At 36.9% G+C, this 20,525-nt stretch overlaps 1 protein-coding gene and 1 long non-coding RNA gene across 3 annotated transcripts in view; one reads left to right on the top strand and one right to left on the bottom strand.

The window, feature by feature from the left end:
• The window catches only part of si:dkey-11f4.7 (piezo-type mechanosensitive ion channel component 2), a 293,659-nt gene that overhangs the window by 183,995 nt on the left and 89,139 nt on the right, over positions 1–20,525 (bottom strand). Inside the window, 4 exon segments of the mRNA XM_052605318.1 lie at positions 4,809–4,917; positions 10,040–10,303; positions 11,351–11,508; positions 13,356–13,494. Of these exon segments, the coding sequence (XP_052461278.1) occupies positions 4,809–4,917; positions 10,040–10,303; positions 11,351–11,508; positions 13,356–13,494 (670 nt within the window).
• LOC128020224 (uncharacterized) lies at positions 16,459–18,570 on the top strand. Of its 2 annotated transcripts, XR_008185308.1 has the most exons (4): positions 16,459–16,959; positions 17,103–17,137; positions 17,884–17,918; positions 18,340–18,570. It is a non-coding gene; the product is annotated as an uncharacterized LOC128020224 (long non-coding RNA). The 2 variants fall into 2 exon arrangements; XR_008185307.1 differs by lacking the exon at positions 17,103–17,137.

The following is a 20,525-nucleotide window of genomic DNA, read 5'->3' as shown; positions in this document are numbered from 1 at the left end:
AAATACATTTCTGAATCTGTCCTGTGCATTTGTGAACCTTGAGTGCATTTGTAAAAGTTGTTTGCATTTCTGAATTGTGTGTGCATTTCTGAATTTTGTGTGCATTTCTGAATTTTGTAAGCATTTGTGAAACTTCTGTGCTTTTTAAATTTTGTGTGTGCATTTGTGTATCCTGTGTGTGTATTTATGAATTATGTGTGTGCATGTATGAATCCTATGTGTGCATATGTGAATGTAGTGTGTGCATTTATCTTTATTGATACTCTTTTGGCTCCATACTCCTGAACTGAAGACATTTTCATTCACACAGTAAAACTGCACGGCCAGTGGAACGTGTAGTATATTACAAAACGAACCAATGGCTGGGCAGCGAGGCTGCACGAGCCTATGGCAACAAAACTCACCAAGCCTGCCAAAGCCCAGCAGAATGAGCGGAGGTGCTTTGGCTATTTTAGCCGGTGTTTGCCACAGGATTCTCCATTTTTTTTTTCTTCAGCGACAACTATGTCTCTACGCTGATTCGAAGCCGCTTTCAGATGAATACACCTTCGCAGCTGGAATCGAGACCTCTCAGCACAGCTGACCTGCTTTCTCTGACGCAACAGCAATGCAGCAGTTCAGGTCCATTTATTTTAGTGTTTGTGACACTGTGTCTGCGCTCACAGATGGGCTGGTTTTATCACAAAAGGAGTCTGCCCCTGATCGTTCGTAGAAGGCAGCCCAGCCTTCCCAGTCTCATGTTTCTCCACCTGTTTACCATCGGAGAAAACAACAATGAGTTTGTACACATCGTGCATGCTTAATCTGCCAGTATGTGTTTCAAAAAGAAGGATCAATGCACATCATTATACAATCAGCTTAATGCTCCCAGACAGATCAAAGCAAACGCGGGCAGCTACACATTTGTGGGTGCGTCGCTAAAGTAAAGTAGAGTACTCTTTTCCAGAGTATGCTGTGACTATGATTATTATCACTGAGAGCTTCAAATTGGACATGTCTGGGCCACACCCACACTGAAGCAGCATGCATGGGAGCTTACTGCTCTGCTATGAGAGCATTAAATATAGGGAAGCATTTTCAGGGAAATCAAATTTCCTCTTCTGAGTGTGGGGTCCCCATATGGTGACCAGCCTCTTAATTGAATCCAAACCCTTGTCATATGGTTTAAGGCTTGACAGGCCATCCCTTTATTGCCAAACTTGGTGTTAGAGACAACTGGGGTTATTCACTGCAATTCAGTCGAATACTCACAATTCACAACGTGATGAATTTGCTGGTGTTATGAGCCATAGAAATGAATCAGAGTGAGTCAGGCTTCCACAGCATCTTTCTGCCAGTCCTAAAAGGACACCATGTGTTAATCAAATCGGACAACATGTCTGTGGTGTCCCACATGAATTGCAAGGGAGGCCTCTCATCAAAGCATCTCTTCAGAGCTCACTGAGAGCAACACATATGCCGGGCAAATTGATGCAAGGAGCGGACATGTTAATAAGGAACAATTTTCCCTCAGGGGAGTGGACGCTCCAGGACGCTCTGCGCCTCAGAAGACAACTTACTGCCCAGTTTATTTCTTAAAAAACAAGGATTGCGTTGGTCCACGATTGGCCCACCCTTCTTCTTTATGCTTTTTCCCTGATCACTCTGTCCCCCCTTTAGATGAACCATCTGTGGTATCAGAGCTAACTCAGCTGTTGATAGCAGCCTCTTGGCCTGTTATGCTGAGATGGAATCTCCTTTCTCAAGTGGATGAGACAATATGGCACCCTCGGTCTGACCTTTGGGCCCTGCATCTCTGGCTGGTTGACAGGAGTCTTCCAGCCTCCCATAGTGAGTTCTGAACACAATTTTGGAGACTAGAGCCCTGTCTACGAGCTGCCTCTATGCCTTAAAGTGTTCTAGTTTCTCCACTTGGAGTCTAAACCATGGCAAAGACCCTCAGACTACCAATTTGACAAGATTTGTTATCATTTTTGCAAGAGTTGCTGGATAAGGGATGCTCCCCATTAGGGGTGGGAAAAAAAATCAATATTGCAATATATTGTTGTGCTCTCTGTCGCAATAAATAATCGATACACTAACGCCCAATATTGATATTTTATTACAGAACAAAATGATTAATTTACCCGTTTTCAGTGTCACTGTCACTACCCAATATCTACCATTCTGTTTGCAGGGGCGCTGTTCGAGTAAATAGGGGTAAAGTGGCGCAAACATCGGCCGGTGAAGAACACAAGTTAATTAACAACAATAACAGAGAATTGCAGAAAAAAAGAGAGGCGAGAAGAATGGCGGAAAACAATAAAAAACTAATCAAAGACCCACCCGCTAGTTTCCAGTCTAAAGTGTGGAGACACTTCGGGTTTTACGAGACAGTCGACGGAAAGGCACTGGATAAAGACTATGCAATCTGCAAGAACTGCTTTGCAAAGATAAAATATAACAGCAACACTACGGATCTGCAAATTAAAAAAAAAATACTCTCAGGTGATAATGAGGGCAAACCAAGTCAGCCGACAATCACTACTGCTTTCAAAGCCAAGCTCCCCTTTGGGTCGCCGAGGGCACAGAGTATCACTAAGTCCATCGACGAATTTATTTGCAAGGACCTTCGCCAGCATGGTCGAGAATGATGGATTTTGCAGAATGTTGACAACACTGGAACCGAGATACGAGATACCGAGTTTAACTGACGTTTCAGTATTATGGTTTACACGTTAATGTTCATGTTGTTTTGTAATGTTCAAGCACTTTTATCTGTCTAGATGTACAGTGTTTACATTTAAGACCAGGAGGCAGTGAGTTATTATGCAAATGCATATTTCTTTGCACAATGTTGGAAATGTTGGCATTAATAAATGAATAAAATTTCCTTATTCACTTATCCTTCTTTTTCTTTTCAGTCACATATATCGTGATATATCGTTGATTAAATTTCTTCCAATATATGCAATATCGTAGATATCGCGAATCGTGATATTATCATATCGTGGAACACATATCGCCACAGAATTGAATCGTGAGGTACCTGTATCGTCCCACCCCTACTCCCCATCTGCTCTCAAAGTCTATGTGGTGGCCATGATGGCTCCTCATGCCCTTATCAAGGGCCAATCCGTGGGCAGCCACAGCGCGGTCAGCCGTTTTCTGAGGGGTGACAGAAGGCCGCCTCTTCCCTCTGTCCCTTCATGGTATTCACCCACGGTGCACACCCTCGAGATTCCACAATCTGCCAGCATTCAGTTGTTATTGCTGAACACTTCCCTGCTTCTAGCACTGGCATCAGCAAAGTTAATAGGGCACCTGCAGGCGCTCTCTATTAGGCCTGCCTGTCTGGAATTTGGGCCTAACGAAACTAAGTTGTCTTGAAACCAAGGCACGGTTATGTACCTAAGGTTATTACGCTCTCTGCGCTTCCTCCCTCTGAATAGGACAGTGATCCATTTATGCGCTGCCCAGTTAGAGCTCTGATAATCTATATTGAGCATTCTGCCCCCTATAGGCAGTAGGAACAACTTTGTCTGCTTCATCTCACTAGCATACTCTTTGTTGGGCCTTTAATGCCCCATTGGAGTACAGGCCCACTCGACTAGCAACATCGCCACATCTTGGGCATGGCCGACTGGGCCTCGCCATCCACATTTGCAAGGTTTTATAACCTGGAATTCCTGCCCTTACAGGCCAGGGTTCTTTCCACTTAAGTGACCTGCATAAACAAATCTGGTAGAGAGCCCTTGACCATATCATGCTCAAGCTCTTTGGCATCAGTTCACCTGCCACCTCTCAGCCTATGGGTGTCGAAGTGACAGGAGTACTTTGGAATGATTAACTAGGCCAGGTTTTTTCACCCGAATAACCTTGGATTATTGTTAACATCTATTGCAATGGATTGCTTATGGAAGTTTGATATCTTAGCCGTTCCACTGCATTACCAAGGTGTGATTGCACTGTTCACATATGCTTCCAGCAAGATGCAGTACAAGTGTAGTATCGAAAGGGAATGTACTCGGTTACTTAATATAAGCTCAGTTCTCTGAGATACAGAGACGAGTAATGCGTTGCTAGCCATGGTATGTAGCTGCACGACTCGTTCATCACTTCAGTTGAAGTAACCTGAGAATCCTGTGGCGAACACCCACTTATATAGCCAGAGTGCCCCGCCCATTTTGGCGGGCTGTGGCATGCTTGGCAGGCTTTTTCACCATAGGCTTCTGCAGCCATTGGTTTGTTTTTAAATACACAGCTTGAACCAGGCTTTTTCCCATTTGCGTCAAGCAAGACGCAGTACAAGTGTAATACTGAAAGGGAACAGATAGATAGATAGATAGATAGATAGATAGATAGATAGATAGATAGATAGATAGATAGATAGATAGATAGATAGATAGCCTATTTACGTAATGGCTCTAGCATTGTGAATTCTCATATTATATATTGCTGACAGTATACTATTAAGTTTTCCAGAGTGGACTTTTTGGTGGACACACAGTGTTTCTGTGACTGTCTAAAGCATGTTAATTTAAGGCACACATTTGGGTCTATTACTAAGCATCCAACTGTAACATTCTAACATCAGGACCAGGGTTGGGAAATGATGCTCTTAAGAAGATGATATGTTGAATTTAGTTTTGTCCTTGAATTTTTTTTTTTTTTAAACCATTATCTTCATTATTTTTATATTGCTACTTATGATTTAAAAATGTCCTTTTGTGTAATTTTTGTAAGTAGCAATAAGTGTTCAGTACACATTTTTATATAGCATGCACAGATTGAAATACACTATTTTAAAATCTAAATTATATGCATACATGATTGCACTTTGACTTCCATTAAATGATCTGCTGTTTGCAGCTCCTCTTCAGTTTTTTCTTTCAGCTGTTGTCTAAGTAAAATCCAGAAACTAAATGTGTAAGAAACCTGCAAAGAAAAACACATGGGACAGTTATAGGTAACACTTGTTAATAAAGTTATTCAGTAACACTTTAGCATGTTGTTCCATCATTAACAAATACCTACACAAGAACAAATGTGTAACACAGTATTAACATTCTAGGAACTACTTTTTAACCATGACAGAAAGCTATGATTAACAAATTATTAAGTGATAGCACTTAGCTAAAATAGGTAATTCACTTTTAGCTAATCAGTAACTATTTTTTTTTAAACAATAAATGCAATAAATGCATAATGTATACTTAATTATAAAGTGAAGATTATGGTAGCCCACTAGTAATGAGTTGGAAGTTGTTAGTAAAGAATTGTAAGATAATGTCACTGAAGTCATTTGAGGTTTTTGTAAAGTTTTAGATGGTAATAACTCCTTCTAAAGGAATTACTAATTATTTAGAACAGTATTCTTAAGTGAAAATTATGTTAACCCTCTAATAATGACTCAACAGTTATCAATTCCATCAGAAGGAATTATTAACCAAAACCTTAGAAAAACCTCAAAAACTTTTAATGACTTTCAATGACTACACTGTAAAAAATAAGTGTAATTTTAACTGTAAAATTTTGTAAAAACGCTACGGAAAAAAACTGATAATAGGTTAACAGTAAGTTCCCGTACTATATACAGGGAAAAACTGTAAAAGATCTAACAAAGCATTTAATGTAAATTTACAGTAAAATTCTGTTAATTATACAGCTTTTAGAAGTAAAAAAAGAACAAATCAATGTATAATTTACAGTCTAAAACTGTAAACTGATATTCCCAGAATTCCCTGCGTGACACTCCACGTTTGAAAGTATTTTGTTTAAATAATCATGTTTTTAAATAGTTCTTGTTATCAGTTATGTACATTTGAGCTTTATGTTACATCTTCTGTTGCTTAATGAAAGTTTTTTGCATTATTTAAGTATCACGTGTGTTACCATGATGGTGTTTTGTGTTTCCATAAATGTGCACCTTCTATATGTTAATATATACTTCTGCTTGTGGTGAAGCTACTTGTGATGAGCTTTGATACTTCATGTGGCTTTCTCTTATACAGTACCATCTTTATTATTATGGTGGTTGTCAGTATTTTCAAGGTACAAAACAGATTTAATTTTGTGTGTTGTTGAATTTACTGGTTTATATTCACATTTTCTTGTTTGTAAATTACAGCTTTATATTGTAAAATTAACAGTTTTTGACGTAAATGTGTTTACAGTTTTCTGTATTTTTACAAAATTATTCTGGCAACCACAGCTGCCAAAAAGTTTTTGTAAAAACAACAAGAAATTTTTTACAGTGTATACAGATTTCCTAAAATAATTTGCAGATTTCCTCTCAGACCTTCTGATTACAGTTGATAAGGCGCTAATCATGGGAGATTTTAATATTCAAGTTGATAATACAAATGATGCATTAGGACTTGCGTTTACTGACCTAATAAACTCTTTTGAAGTCAAGCTAAATGTCACCGGGCCCACTCATCGTTTTAATCATACACTAGATTTAATTATATCGCATGGAATCAATCTTACTGCTATAGATATTGTACCTCAAAGTGATGATGTTACAGACCATTTCCTTGCATCGTGCATGCTGAGTATCACTGATAATAACTATATGTCTCAGCGTTACAGTCTGGGCAGAACTATTGTTCCAGCCACCAAAGATAGATTCGCAAATAACCTGCCTGATCTATCTCAACTGCTATTTGTACCCAAAAATACACATGAACTAGACGAAATGACTGACAACATGGGCACTATTTTCTCTAATACATTAGAAGCTGTTGCCCCCATCAAATTGAAAAAGGTTAGAGAAAAACATACTGTGCCATGGTATAACAGTAATACTCACTCTCTCAAGAAAGTAACTCATAGTCTTGAACGCAAATGGAGAAAAACTAACTTGGAAGTTTTTAGAATTGCACGGAAAAACAGTATGTCCAGCTATAGACAGGCTCTAAAAACTGCTAGGGCAGAGCATATCCACAAACTCATAGAAAATAACCAAAACAATCCAAGGTTTTTATTTACCACAGTGGCTAAATTAACAAATTACCAGACGCCACCTGATTCAATAATCCACCAACGTTAAATAGTAATGATTTTATGAATTTTTTCACTGATAAAATAGATAACATTAGAAATAAAATAGCAAATGTAGATTCTACAGCGTCTAACACTTCAGTTTCATCCATCGCACCCAAAGATAAACTGCAGTGCTTTACAAATATAGGACAGGAAGAGCTAAATAAACGTATCACTGTATCTAAACCAACAACATGTTTATTAGATCCTGTACCCACTAAATTAAAGAAAGAGTAGCTGAAGAACCACTTCTCAATATCATTAACTCGTCGTTATCTTTAGGTCACGTCCCAAAACCATTCAAGCTGGTGGTTATTAAGCCTCTTATTAGTCAAGTCAAGTCACCTTTATTTTATAGCGCTTTAAACAAAATACATTGTGTCAAAGCAACTGAACAACATTTATTAGGAAAACAGTGTGTCAATAATGCAAAATGATAGTTAAAGGCAGTTCATCATTGAATTCAGTGATGTCATCTCTGTTCAGATTTTAAATAGTGTCTGTGCATTTATTTGCAATCAAGTCAACCATATCGCTGTAGAGGAAGTGACCCCAACTAAGCAAGCCAGAGGCGACAGCGGCAAGGAACCGAAACTCCATTGGTGACAGAATGGAGAAAAAACCTTGGGAGAAACCAGGCTCAGTTTGGGGGCCAGTTCTCCTCTGACCAGGCATAACCAGTAGTTCAATTCCAGGCTGCAGCAAAGTCAGATTGTGCAGAAGAATCATCTGTTTCCTGTGGTCTTGTCCTGGTGGTCCTCTGAGACAACGTCTTTACAGGGGATCTGTATCTAGGGCTCTAGTTGTCCTGGTCTCCGCTGTCAGTCATCCTACTACTTGTCCACTTGATCTGATCCCCACTCACCTCCTTCAAGCGATCTCTTCTTCAGTCATACCTTCGCTTACTCACATTATAAACTCCTCTCTTCACTCTGGAACATTTCCCTCAGCATTCAAGCAGGCTCGGGTAAACCCACTGATTAGAGCTTGACTGGTCCTTGACACAGAGTAGTCCTTAGGCAGACGGGCCTTGGTGGAGCCAAAGGGATGCAGAGCCCACACGGAGCCAAAGGGCTGACAGGGCGAGGTGGAGACATGGTTCTGGAGGGCCGAAGTGCAGCAACCACCGCTTATTTTGTATCAACCCACACATCACTGTCAGGGGCCCATCCTGGGCTTAACTGGGGATCGGGGGCCCATCCTGGGCTTAACTGAGGATCGGGAGCCCATCCTGGGCTTAACTGGGGAGATATTGGAGGAAAATCTATGGATGGGACAGGAGCCTCTTGAAGTATTTGTTGGTCGCTGTCAGAAGAGTCATCTACAGGGTCCACAAACACTTCTCTAAAATGGCTAATTAAATTTTGTACAGACGAGGTGACCTCAGTTTCTTGGAACCACAATGGTTCAGCCCATCTTAATGCAGCTCCTGCTAATTGCTGGATGATAAATTAAATCTTGTTCCAGGACGAGCGAGCATTGTTATAGGAACTTTATAGATGCTGTAAATAGCCTAGATGGCTTCTCACCGGGATTGACACAAGCAAAGGTTCATAAGACATTCAATTAAGATCTTGTAACTTTTTGAACAATCAATGCTGTTCCACAGATATCTCCTGACAATTTATATATATATATATATATATATATATATACAGGTCCTTCTCAAAAAAGTATGCTAATTTTTTTAGATAGGAATTTTGGGTTTTCATGAGCTGTATGCCAAAATCATCAGTATTAAAACAATAAAAGACCTGAAATATTTCAGTTGATGTGCAATGAATCTAAAATATATGAAACTCTTTTTTTTGTGTGTGATTTGCGTAGTCTGAAAACCTAACTTGCTCGAGTTGATCCAACCAATAAGCACTGCCAAGAGGCGGGACAACACTCAATACACTATTTTGATTGGTTTAAAGAAAGAATAACAGGTATTGATTTTCCTATTTTAGATAAAATTCTTCTATTTTATAACTGAGTTAAACAGACAAAGGACCTTCTCAGTGCTCAGGAGTTCATCGTTCACCAGTGCTTCGTGTTCAAGAAACAGATCCGACACCTTACTTCCCACTGCAAGTGGGAAACGTTTTATTGTTTACAACGAAAAAGTGTATCATCAGTTTATGATTATCTAATTTGCATTCAATTTTATATAGCTAATGTCAGGTAATAACAAATAATATCCTTATTACTTTCAGGAAGTTTCAGTTTATCTTTCCATGAGATCATGTCCATTACACTATCATCACCTGTAAAAAAAAATAATAATTCTCAAAGTGATTCCAACTATATAATTTCTCTGTGCCTTTATCGTTAAGCTGTGTTGTGGGCTCTGCTATTCTTTAATATTGAGAATGATTTTTATAACTATATCTTTATCGTTATCATCATAGATATCATCCTTGGTGTAAACATTATAAGAGGAACAAACTAGTTTTTACAACATTCAAGCAATAAACTTATGTGACATTTAAGGCTCCAATATGTAATTTTTCATGTCATGTCATGATGCAAAAATGAATAGCTTCCAAATAATTTACTTTACCCAAATACACTTGGACAAAACTTATAATAATGATTTATTTTTTATTCCAATCTGGCTGGATTTCATGGGGAGTTGAAAACATTCATTTGTGATTTCCATATGTATGCCATATTATATCCATACACAAAGAAAAGCTGTGGGTAATGAGACACTCAAAATCTATTATAACAATGAATGAATCTGACCATTGATAATTCAAAATGGTAAAGCTACATGCACTGTCAGTCCCCCAGGTGGGTCTAGCCCAGTCACTTCAGTTTGTGCTTCTGTGATTATTTGAATCTTTGCAACATGCAAATAATATTGTGTTGCTAAAAATTTACATTTGTGAGGCTATTTCACTCATTACAACTTCTCTCTGTAACAGTATGTAATATTTTTTTATCATAAGCATACAAATCAAAGAGTAATAGACTCTACACTAAGTATTCTTTGTTAAGCTTTATCCCAAGATTTAGTTTTACATACCTTTGCAGCAAGGTGCACACAGGGTACTGGATAACCAGAGACATCAAAGTCAATCAAGACATGCTTTGGTAAAGCAGGGAAGATGTCAATATGGTTGAGATGGAGTTGACTAATGAAAGTAACCACTAGCAGCAATGTCCCATATACAGCAAGGAATGGAGCGCTTAGCATGGCAAACCGCCGACGATCCTTCAGCATCCAGATTGCACATGACCACACCAGTAACACTAATGTAAACCATGAGTTATAGCTGATGCTCCATACCTGTATGCATGCAAAGAAAAACAAGTATATTAGCAGCATGAATGTAAGAATATAATATGTATAGGGCATAAAAAGTTTAATAAGAGTAAGCCTAACAGATGTTACGATCCAGTTAGAAAACAAATTTCAGAAGTAATGAAATATTCTTGAATAATTTTCACTCACATATGACCAGACTTCATTTAAAGTAAAAACAAAATAAAATAAATAAGTATAAAACATAACAATTATTATTATTATTATTATTAATAATAATAATAATAATAATAATAATAATAATAATAATAATAATAATAATAATAATAATAATGATGATGATGATAAAAATGTGACCAGATATTCAGAAAACATGAACTGTTAAATACAATGTGCAGTAATGGCACATTATGAAGTGTGAATTTTTTAAATTGCAATTAGTCATTCACAGTAAGCCCCGACTTCCTAAATAATGTGAAGACCTGCTGTATTTCTTTTAGCAGTCTGGCAATAAAAAAGTCACTAAGTAAGGTTCAGGATCTGTTTGTCCAAGTGGAGGATGATAAGAGTTTTTTGGGGAAACTGTCTAAAAACAGTCACTTGGGTGACTTAATGCAGGCCTGTGGAGATCAGCTGCTGCCTGCCTTACTTCAAAAAATATGCCAAATTTTGTGATTTTGTGAGGCATTTTAAAAAGCACTATTATAACATAAAGCAAATCTTGAAACCTTTGACCAGAGAGATTGACTATGAAGGAAGCGAGCATGGAAAATTTAGCACAGGCAAAAAAAAAAAAAGGTTGACAAAGATGCTGAAAGTACATTTTTATCTGATTTTAAAAGTTTCATATTCCCTTTTTCTATTATTTTAAGGAAATAAGGGGGGGGGTAAGTAAATGAACAGTTTTCCCCTGTATTCCATTTTAAACAGAAACTGTACTTTTAAACAGAAAACTTTTAAACTGTATTCCTTTTTAAACATATGTTCTTCAGTCACAAAACAACATACATTATAGCAACAAAAATAATTTTACTGTTCTGACATACATCAGGGTAACAAACATTATTTTACCATTGTGATGATGAGAGCAATTAAATAGCTCTGTTTCATTATGAACTGTCCAAGCTGGTTTAAAGCACTAGGTCCTGACACATCAGTAGAAGTTAGAGAGTCTGCGTCATTCAGTATTTCATTTTCTCCGCCACAGTTTTCCTTCTTCACAGTATATTCTGTGCATATATTAACACACAACCACACAGAGAGATTCTTAAATGTGAACAAAATAAACTTGATACACAAATATGAACAGTAAATCAGGGATATTTGAATTAGTTAAAATTTTTACATTTTGTGTTTTTATAAAAAATTTTCTTTAAGGTTTAATTTTTTTCTTCTACTTTGTTCTTATTTTTTAACGAATTAATTAACTAATTAATGTTATTTAAAACTTTAATTCTTTTAGCATCAGGTTAAAGCAATGGTTCCCAATTTTTTTCTGCCGGGCCCCTCTTTTGTGGAGGGAGAAAAAAAATGTCAAGCCCCTAACCTATATATATTATGCACCACATAAAATTACTATCAGGCATGACCTTGCTTGCTAAATCATGCCTTGCAGCGATGTGAAGCATCAGGTCATGCAGTCACCAGCCTCGCCTGAGCTAGAGGATCCTTTGGTCACACCTATTTTGCCTCAGTCCTTGGGTGGTCTTGTTCCACCTAAGATACTCGTTGCCGCAGTTCTACCTAGGTCTAAAGTGCCAGTAGTTTTGTTCAGTTCCATCAGCTGTCTGTCATTATCCTGTGATCCCCTGATATGGGCTTTGTCTCCTTTGGTTGTCCCATCTCTGGGCCTGAACCATCTGACCACTCCTCCCATCATAACCCCCATGGATGTTACCACATCTGTTCCTCTGTGGAGTCTCCGCTTGTCTTCCTGCCTGCTTTTGCCAGCCCTTCACCAGCTCCTTTTCGACCGCTCTTCACCTAATCCTCGACCTCCTCCAAAGCCCTCTCCATCCCCTCTCTCGCTCAATCATGTTTGTTTTTTGGTTACAGCAGAAGGTCATACCTTCTGGGAGGGGGCATTATTTACATTTATGCATTTAGCAGATACTTTTATCTAAAAGTGATTTACAGTGCATTCAGACTATACTTTTTTTTTTTTTTTTTTTTTTTTTACTAGTATGTGTGTTCCTTTGGAATTAAACCCACAAGCTTTTGTGCTGCAAACACAATGCTCTACCACTACGCTACAACACTGAAACTGGAACACTGTCAAAGACACTCAGTCATTCTGTTATTTTTTTAATTTTGGACTTTTACTGTAGTTTGTTTTAATTTGTTCCCTTTGCTCAGTTTCCCCACCACTTATCAGTTGCCATGGCCATTTATTTAATCTGCACAAGTGCTGTTCATTATTTTCCTTATTTGCCCAGTATTTAAGTTGCTGTTTGTTCACTCTTTAGTTGTCTGGTATTGTTTGAGTTTACATGCTGTCTCGCATATGGTTTTCTATTTTTAGCTATTTGAATAAACCGTGTTCTATTTTTATCATAATCTTCCTCTTTTGGACTATATTTGACACTTTTATAGTGTGTTTATTTAATTTTAAGCTCTTTATTGTGATTTATTGTACGAAATCATATTTGTTTTAATTTAGAAATTTCTGTTAGGTGATCTCTGTTTATGCACAACGTAATTCGATTTAAAAGGAAAAAATGTAATGTGCATTTTCTCAATAAAATGATTAATTGAATAGAAGAGTTGTCATATTCATGTTTTAGTTCATTCCTTGTATGGTTTACCCTCATATTCATTAATAAATACTACTGAATATAGATCCAAGCCTCTACTGTTGTATTGTCTTTGAGTTTGTGATGTTAAGTATCTAAATGGCATTTTGTTAACCTTCATAACGCAAATTAAACTGAGTTGTTGTTTTTTGACAACTCCCTACATACTGTAGTCAGAAACTATGAGTTTGTTCAACTAGCTTCATGAAACTGTTGTTTTGTGTGTATATGGCTTTGAGCACATAATGTAGACAAGAATAATGTAGACTTCTACATTCAATTACTTTTTGATGTACAATAAGAGATATTGTGTCTGTATGAAGAAAGTGCAAAGCAATTTGAGTAATCATCCTCCAGAATCAGGGAATTCACACCAGAACCCTCGGGGTCTTGCCATGTCCTCTTCCACACCAACATCATGGCCTAAAAAATGGAAATAACAACACAGAACAAATTCTTTACAAAATAGTAACAATATCTTTGAGAAAAGCTAGACTTTCTGCCCTCTAATCATTACTTCATAATTCTTCATCACTAATTAATTTATAATTCATATAGCACTGCTGGTAATGGCTCTAATTCTATGTTTAATAGTTTGGTTATGTTATGGTAACAATTTGGGGGAAACGTGTCCTAATAGTTAGAGAGTCGGACTCGTAAACCAAAGGTTGAGTTTTGTACTGGCAGGGATTGTAGGTGGGTGAAGTGAATGTACAGTGCTCTCTCCCACCTTCAATACCACGACTGAGGTGCCCTTGAACGCGCAACTGCTTCCTGGGCGCCACATCAAAAAATGGCTGCCTACTGCTCCGACCACGTGTCACTTCACTTTCAATTTAACAATACAGTTAGGGCTATCAAACATGATAACTTTTTTAGATTTATTAAACGTGGACATGTCTACACATGGACTCTTTTTTTTATATATAAAAAAATAAAGATCAAAAATCAGTATGACTGGTAATTTAACGAGTTAATTAGATTAATTAATTATGAAGAAAAATAATGTGTTAAAATTTTTAACGCATTTAACGCACATGCCCCGCCCCAGACCAATGTGTATCATCTGCCATTCAATACAGTCGATTGATGACTAATATGACGCAGAGCAACAACTTACTGCATGATGGAGCTTAGAACATGTCCCTAAAATTCAAGATATGGGTCTAAATGCCCCTGTTTGAAATTTTGTCTCGTATTTACATCACATATTTAAGAAAGTGCTATTTCACAAATGTTATACTCATCTTATACAACAGTTAATTAAGAAGTTTTTGTTATTGTGTTATTTTAGACACAATGTTGTCTGTTTTGCTCTATTTTGCCAACCAAAATATAAAGACAAATCAGAACTGTTCATCCCAGAGCAACCCACAGTGGCATTTAATTTCTTTATCTACATTTTGAACAAATTTGGAGAACCATTTGGCACGTTGAACCAATGGCAATGCAACCAGACATCATTATTAACTCGTCATCAATAATTGTAGTAATTAAGTTGGCTTGAGAAAGCCAACTTACTGAAATCCTATTTAAACTTCTTCTTATTATTATTATTATGTTGGCTTGGCAACAAGCCAACATACTGTTATGCTATTTAAACTTATTATGTTGGCTTGGCAACAAGCCAACATACTGTTATGCTATTTAAACTTCTTTTTTTTCTTATTATTATTTTTCTGACAGAAATTCTAAACGCTACTCCTCCTAGGGCTTTAAAGCCACAAGCCCCAAACTCGGCAGACACCTGCGGGATTGGGGGTTGGTGTGTGCTATATCTTTTCAGACTGATCAGACTTAAAGTTTGTTTTATATTAATTTTTCAATGTCAAAATTCATTACCCATAGACTTACATTGTATGAGAAAAATTGCGCCCCTACAGTTGCAATGAGATTTAGGGGAGGAGTCGGGTTTCGTTTTACTTTTAAACCGGTTAAAAATACAAGTAAATAATACAATTTCCTTCAAACTGACAAGCTAAACCAACATATTTGATTAGTACAGGGGTTAGGGCTCATTAATAATTGATTTCTGGGCAGAGAGCAGTCAGAAAGAGAAGAATCACGGCTGCTCAGCTCAGGCTGTCTCCACGGAGCTCACAACGAGCGAATTCATTCTTATTTAAGACCTTTTAAAACGGCGATTGCACGCAATCCACACGTTAGAACACACCAAGAGCTAAATTCTGATGTTTCTGAACTGTTTAAAGTAATAACATGATATATTCGCGGCAGCCAAATGTCCGCGAGCTCGCCATGTATTTCTCTGAACACTTGAAGTCCACATGATAGCCGCGTTTCGGGGAGAGATCAGACAAATAAATAGGCTACACATTTCATTCAGACTGACAAGCTAAACCAATATATGTTATTATTACCGGGTCAGATCTCATTTATAAATTATGTCTCTGGCCAAAGAACAGAGAGAAAGACGAGAGAGAAATGAGGACTTCATCAGCATTTTTTAAGCGTTTCCAAAAATAATATCACAGCGAATTGCACTAATCCACCCATTAGAACACAACAAGAGCAGAATTCAGGTGTTTTTGAACTGTTTATGTGTGCAAAATGAAATATAATTTGACAGCGTGATACAGCTTATGAATACTTGATGTCTGGGCAGAGAGCAGTCAGAAAGACGAGAGAAGAATCACGGCTGCTCAGCTCATGCTGTCTCCACGGAGCTCACAACGAGCGAATTTATTCTTATTTAAGACCTTTTATAATTAAATTATATCGGCGATTGCACGCAATCCACACGTTAGAACACACCAAGAGCTGAATTCAGATGTTTCTGAACTGTTTAAAGTAATAACATGATATATTCGCGGCAGCCAAATGTCCGCGAGCTCGCGATGTATTTCTCTGAACACTTGAAGAGAATTTACAGCCTGTCACATTAAAACCCTGCAGCGAAACGGCACAAAACAATTAGAAGAATATATTATACACATGAAAATGAGTGTTTATATGTGCTTGTGAGATTTTATCTGTCAGGCTGAAGTTCTGAACGTCACATCAATTGCTATCCATCGTCACAACATGGTATAGTCATCCCAGCCGGCACATGACCGACCTTCAACGTTGAAATATGGTTGAAATAAGGTCAGTTGTGGTTTCAACGTTGAAACAACGTTGATTCAACGTTTAAAGCTGAATGGTTGAAAAACATCCAGCACATGACCAACTTTCAAAGTTGAAATATGGTTGAAATAAGGTCAGTTGTGGTTTCAACGTTGAAACAACGTTGATTCAACGTTTAAAGATGAACTGTTGAAAAACTTCCAGCACATGACCAACTTTCAACATTGAAATATGGTTGAAATAAGGTCAGTTGTTTTAATGAAACAACGTTAAAAATGTTTAATGCTAAATGGTAGAAAAAGGTTAACAAGCTTTTAAATTGTTTATATTAAATTATTTAAATTAATTATTATTTTAATAGCATTTAAAAATATTTTAGTCATGATACCTATTCTAAAATCTAAAGGTATATGTTAAATATTATCATCATTAACAACAATAAAACTATACATTTCGCTGCTTTATCACACTGAAACAACTCCCATTGGTAGTTTTATTTTATTACTTCTATCATGATTGGTTAATCTGGCTGTCATTCAGGAAACTGGACAATGAATCGGTTCGCGCTTTTCTACATTTAAAAATATGACCGTTATTGTCGTCTTTCTGTGAGTGAGGCGGCTAACTGTGAGCTGCTGCTCGTTATAATTTACGGTCGGTCCCGAATTATTTCATATTTGCCTGTACATTTTTTATTTATTTTGAGCGAATTTGAGTTGTGACATGTCAATGGAGAACAAAAACTGTGAACACAAGAAGGGTCAGGTGTTCTGCGAGGTCCTGAAAACATCCTGGCAAAATGAGGTAAGAAAATCGCTAACTTTATCTTTATTATCTTATGAAAATAGTAAAGTATTACCAGAGTTTACAAATGGGTAGCTTAAATGACATGTAACCTGCAGATAAATAAATACCCGTGTGTCTATTTTTGCATTGCTTTATCACAGATGATCAAGTTAGATGCTCACCCAATGTGTTGCTGGTAGGTTGTGTTAATGTCTGTCTTTTAGAGATTTTCCCATATTTTCCTGATATGAATCCCATGCATTAGGTGTGTTATATATGTTTGTATTCTTATAATAGTTTCAAAGTGTTTTCTGCAACATATAAGTGCAAATGTCGGTATTTAAATAATATAATTTTAATGAATTAATGAAAATGAAAAAAAAAAAGAAAGGATTGTTTAAAGCATGGTTCTCAAAGTGTCAGGCCCCCTCTAGTTGTTATGCAGGTGAATCACTAAATTAAACTAATTAATATTAATATATTTTAACTTAATCTTTGAGTAAGTTTTTTTTTTTGCACATTTAAGTATGTTAGAGTGAAAGTACAGTACAGTTTTGTAACTTTTGTTACATAATTACATTTAAAATTACATTTTAATTTAAACTTTTTTTTTTCATTTACCTGTGTATGTAAGCACAGTTGTAGTGTTAATGTTCAAACTGTATTTACCATGGTAAAATGTCTGACAACAATTAATATTCTTATTAGAATAAAACTGCCTCATTTTTTAACTGTAGACCTGTAGCTGAATAGTTTGGCCAACTACGCTGCTGAAATGTAATGTTGGTCATTATGGTGCAACTTAATATTTAATAACAAATATTTTCTGAAGTGGTACTTGGTATAAAAAGTTTGAGAACCAGTGGGTTAAAGAAATGGTATAATATGAAATCCTGCTTTTTAAGAACTTTTCAGTAAACTCTTTCTTTTTTCCCCTTGTAGAGTCATCGAGGATCCAGCTTGTTCTTGAAACATTGGTAAGAAATTGTTCTTCTGCTACATTGCACTGTCACTTCTGCTAGAGATGCTTTGACCTTTTGTGATAGGTTTTGTTTGTGCTTAGTTTAATAAAAATGTACTGAATTTGATTTGACTTGTTTTTCTACACTGTATTGCTAGTGTTCTGATTAAAACAGTGTAACTGGGGGCTCTAAAAACACTGCTTGTGAATAATTTGTTAATATTGTACATTTTCATCTGAATACATTAAATAAGTGTTTAATGAATAGTGTTGTCCACTTTGTTTCCAACATCACTGTTACTGAATTGTAAAGTGAAAATATTGTGTGATTTATTTTGCATTCAGTTTTCAGTTAAATATATTTCACAATATCAAAGTTATTGTCAAACATTGTGGACATACCTAAACAAACTGGTTAAATCTTATGTTCCCTCCAGAAGTTTGCCCTCTGCAAGTGAACGACGCCTTGTGGTGCCATCCCAAAGAGGTTCATAATCACTCTCAAGGACCTTTTCCTGGACTGTGCCCAGCTGGTGGAATCACCTCCCAATCTCAATCCGAACTGCTGAGTCTTTACTCATTTTCAAGAAACATCTTAAGACTCATCTTTTTCACCAGAACTTAACCAACTAATGCTAGCACTTTTCCTTCTTTTCTTGTCTTTCATATATATATATATATATATAAAAAAAAAAAAAACCTGGCTATGTGTTCTGTACTAGACTAACTGAGACTTGTCATAGCACTTGTATCCTGTTGTTGTTCGCTTGTACACCTGACTGCTTCTGTTCTTCTCATTTGTAAGTCGCTTTGGATAAAATCGTCTGTTAAATGATGAAATGTAAATGTTTATACAGGACGGTACAGAAAGTGCACAAGTGGGAGAGAGTGGAGGGGACGGCGTCAGAATGGACCTAGCGCTGGGACACTTTCAAGGATCACCCGAAGCACAACCACACTGTATACACTAAGGCTGCTGGTTCTAACATTTTAGAGTGCCCTGCGGTAGAAATCTCATTCTGCATTCCCCACAGTAAAGAAGACACAGTCCGGGGGGGTTCCCATTAGAAATCAACTGGTGGAAGGTTCCCTTCTCTAACTGTTCAACACATTTTCACTGCACAAATGTACACAACTCCTGTAATGAGGCACATTACTAAAACATGTTTTTGACAGAAACTGTAGGTTTCCACCAAAATAAAAGATCCACTGGTTTCAGTCATAAAGGTACAAGGGTTTGTCTTGTAAGTGCTGCAAAAAAATATGCATTTATGTGCCAAATTATTTTACAAAAACCTTTAAATATTATTGTATTTGGATTGTTCTACTATATGTTTTTAGCATTACCTCCATGCATACTCTGCATAATAAAGTGTGGGATTATTTTCATCTGTTTTATACAGTATGTTTCCAAAATTAAACTGCTGTTTGACAATTTTGAGCATGTGGTAGTTTATTGAAGTTGTTTGTAAAGCCATTGCTGCCAGTCATTAGATTTTTAGCCTTGCATGTACCATGTTGATCTAAATGCCAACTAGGATCTAGGTGTATTTATACACGGTGCAAGGTACGACGGGGAAACAACGTCGTGTTATCAACGCGGATTAACTTTTCAAAATCAACACCTCATTCAGCTTTCATCCCAGGTCTGCAGCACGACCCTCATTCACCCGTAATGCAGGTAAGACGGTGAAACAGCGTCGCGATTTCAACGGTGAATCCACGTCGTGATTTCAACGTTGATCCAATTTGCAAAATCGAAAGGTTATTCAACGTTGATTCAACGTCGGGATTTCAACGGTGAATCAGCGTCGTGATTCCAACCGTACATCAACGTCACGATTTCAACGGTGAATCAACGTCGTGATTTCAACGTTGATCCAATTTGCAAAATCGAAAGGTTTTTCAACGTTGATTCAACCATGGTACCTGACGTTGTTTCAACGTTGAATCAACGTTGAAATGCCGGCTGGGATTTATATATATTTTTAAGAGCTTCTTAAAATATTAATGCACACAATCCACTCATTAGAACAAAACAAGAGCACAATCCAGGTGTTTGTTGAGCCGTGCAAACAAATATTCTGTGATAAAGTAATATCAAAACAACGCAATGTCATTTCTTCACGTCTAATGTGTGGAAGGCCAAGAGGGTCAAATACACGTGAATTTTAACGTGTCTCTGTAAAGGGTCTACTTTTTTTGGATACAAACATAATAACAACAAAACTTTGGGCACTTATAAAATAAAGATAACAAACAAGGTGTGCTGTCTGCAGCCTTGGTCTGCGCTGATCTTCATTTACAAACACGTCATTAAAATGAACTGTAACTCCATGAATACTCAACGAAGAGACATGAGAGATATATCTATAGAAAGCTTGACATGTCTACTTTTAAACTAAACAAGTGCTCCCGAACAAATATTCTGTGATAAAGTAATCCATATCAACACAAAGCGATGTCCTTTTTTCACGTCTCCTTTCATTATATCTAATGTGTATGGAAGGCCAAGAGGGTCAAATACACGTGAATTTTAACGCGTCAACAACACGTTAAATACCTGTATTTTATGCGTAGACAACACGTATTTAATATTATTTATTTATCGGCGCTGCACAAC

Source organism: Carassius gibelio, chromosome A9, assembly GCF_023724105.1.
Source record: "Carassius gibelio isolate Cgi1373 ecotype wild population from Czech Republic chromosome A9, carGib1.2-hapl.c, whole genome shotgun sequence".
NCBI lineage: Eukaryota > Metazoa > Chordata > Actinopteri > Cypriniformes > Cyprinidae > Carassius > Carassius gibelio.
The sequence above is the reverse complement of the archived record's forward strand: the minus strand, read 5'-3'. Positions and strand labels throughout refer to the sequence as shown.